Source organism: Lolium rigidum, chromosome 3 (assembly GCF_022539505.1).
Source record: "Lolium rigidum isolate FL_2022 chromosome 3, APGP_CSIRO_Lrig_0.1, whole genome shotgun sequence".
NCBI classification, from domain to species: domain Eukaryota; kingdom Viridiplantae; phylum Streptophyta; class Magnoliopsida; order Poales; family Poaceae; genus Lolium; species Lolium rigidum.
In genome coordinates, this window is record NC_061510.1 from 153,677,952 (window position 1) to 153,680,132 (window position 2,181).

Here is a 2,181-nt window from a genome sequence, read left to right on the forward strand (position 1 = left end):
TCTTTTTCCATAATTGCACCTTGCACCTACACACATATAAAAGAGAACGAAAACTAATAAAATCCTAATAAAACTAATATGTGCGCAACACTCATTGAAAATGAAAGAGAACTCGTAATCATGCATAAATGGCATACTTAGAAATAGATGGAGCATGATATGAGTGGCAAATAGCACATTTTACATGACTAAAATATGTTGTAAAATGCACTTATCAGCATCTTTGTTTTGTTATTATTGGAGCTGCTGGATGTATATTTTATCTTATTTTAAATCATTTGGTTGTTGTTGCTAACTTTGGTTGTGCACCAACAAGCATGCTTGCTTCATGAGCCTCGGTGACGAATTAAGGATTTGCAATTTTTCATCCTTTTTAAGGAACGATTGGGTAGAGGAAATGCAAGAGAGAGGGGACGGTAGGAGGTAAATGCGCGCCATTGTCGGAGGAGGTGTAAGAGAACTAGAGATTGTCGCTAACTATTTCTTAATCTCCCATTATCCTACAATATCACCCTTCTAAATCCGTTATTTCACTTTTTCGACATAACATATTCATTTTGTATGGGATGGAAACGTACGGGCATTTAGCTAGTCACTTATAATTGGGAACCGATCACTTGGTGCAAAATGGTTCTTGATTAAGCCATAGGAAAGCACGCAAATTATTTTTTCGAGATGCTAGAATCAATCCGAATTTCATTTGGAACTAAGTGTAATGAAGTGGATCACATGAAGATTTCTATTATTTTTAAATTGTATATTGCTTTATAAAGATCAAAATCCCCACAAAATTCATTTAAATGCTGTTTTATGTATCACATGAAGATTTCTAATATTTTTACTTGCATATATTGCTTTATAAAGATTAAACCTCCACAAAATTCATTTAAATTTGTATTAAAACTTTTCTCGTGAATCAGCCAGGAGACTCGCCTAGGAAGCTTCAAGGAGCGAAAAAAATTCAAAACGGAAGAAAATATCAAGGGGCCAAGAGAGCAAGGCACGGCAAAAGGCCACACCACGGATCGCCCCCATGATCCGCGTGCCTCACCCAACGATGTATCCTCACCGTCCAATACTCTCGAATCCAACCCTCAAAACTACCTTTTCGGCTTTCGCCATCGAAACCAAAGCGCGCCGCCGCTCCCAGGAACGAAATTTTCGCAGTTTCCCGCGTTCGCCGGCCGCCTATTAAAACCTCCCGATCCGCCGCCGCTCTCCCTCACTCAAATCCTCCCCATTCCCGGCGAGATCTCCCAAGAGCTTCCTCTCCGCCGCCCACGAAGCAAACCCCGCCCACGAGATGGCCCGCACGAAGCAGACGGCGAGGAAGTCGACCGGCGGCAAGGCGCCGAGGAAGCAGCTGGCGACCAAGGCGGCACGCAAGTCGGCGCCGGCCACCGGCGGCGTCAAGAAGCCCCACCGCTTCAGGCCCGGCACCGTCGCGCTCCGCGAGATCCGCAAGTACCAGAAGAGCACCGAGCTGCTCATCCGCAAGCTCCCCTTCCAGCGCCTCGTCAGGGAGATCGCGCAGGACTTCAAGACCGACCTCCGCTTCCAGAGCTCCGCCGTCTCCGCGCTGCAGGAGGCCGCAGAGGCGTACCTCGTCGGCCTCTTCGAGGACACCAACCTCTGCGCCATCCACGCCAAGCGCGTCACCATCATGCCCAAGGACATCCAGCTCGCCCGACGCATCCGTGGGGAGAGGGCATAGAGACAGTGCCCTCTGTGGGTGTAGAGATCTCCTGCGTGCTGGAAATCTAGTACTGGGCGTCGTAGAATGGTTCGTCGGTTGTTCTATGATTGCTGTGTTATGTTCTGCTTGTGTCTGGTGCTACCCTGTCGTTATTATCATCAGTAATGAAAATGTTGGCTATCAGATCTGAATCATGTGTGTTTCTCCGAGTATGTTTGCTTCAGTTTTAAATGGACGTTGGATCAGCTTACCCTGATATTGGGACGTGACTGCCAAGGTTTGGATTGTTAGGTGAAAGTACGAGACCATTGCATGACCTGCACTTTTGAATCTGAAGTTGAAACCACTATCATTAGTAATCAAAATGTTGGCTATCAAATCTGAATCCTGTGTGTTTCGCGCAGCGTGCTTGCTTCAGATTTAAATAGATGTTTGATCAGCTTATCCTTTTACTTCATTTTAAATAATTCGTTTTGACATGACTG

General features: G+C 45.9%; 1 protein-coding gene across 1 annotated transcript; it reads left to right on the forward strand.

Annotated features, from left to right (window-relative positions):
* Positions 1 to 1,303: 1,303 nt before the first annotated feature.
* On the forward strand, positions 1,304 to 1,714 carry LOC124702523 (histone H3.2). The gene has a single exon (XM_047234670.1). The coding sequence runs from the start codon at positions 1,304 to 1,306 to the stop codon at positions 1,712 to 1,714; it is 411 nt and encodes a 136-aa protein (XP_047090626.1).
* The last annotated feature ends 467 nt before the right edge of the window (positions 1,715 to 2,181 follow it).

What these genes read in the sequence shown, in the direction of transcription:
- LOC124702523 (XM_047234670.1), top strand. Translation starts at nt 1,304, where the DNA reads ATGGCCCGCACGAAGCAGACGGCGAGGAAGTCGACCGGCGGCAAGGCG.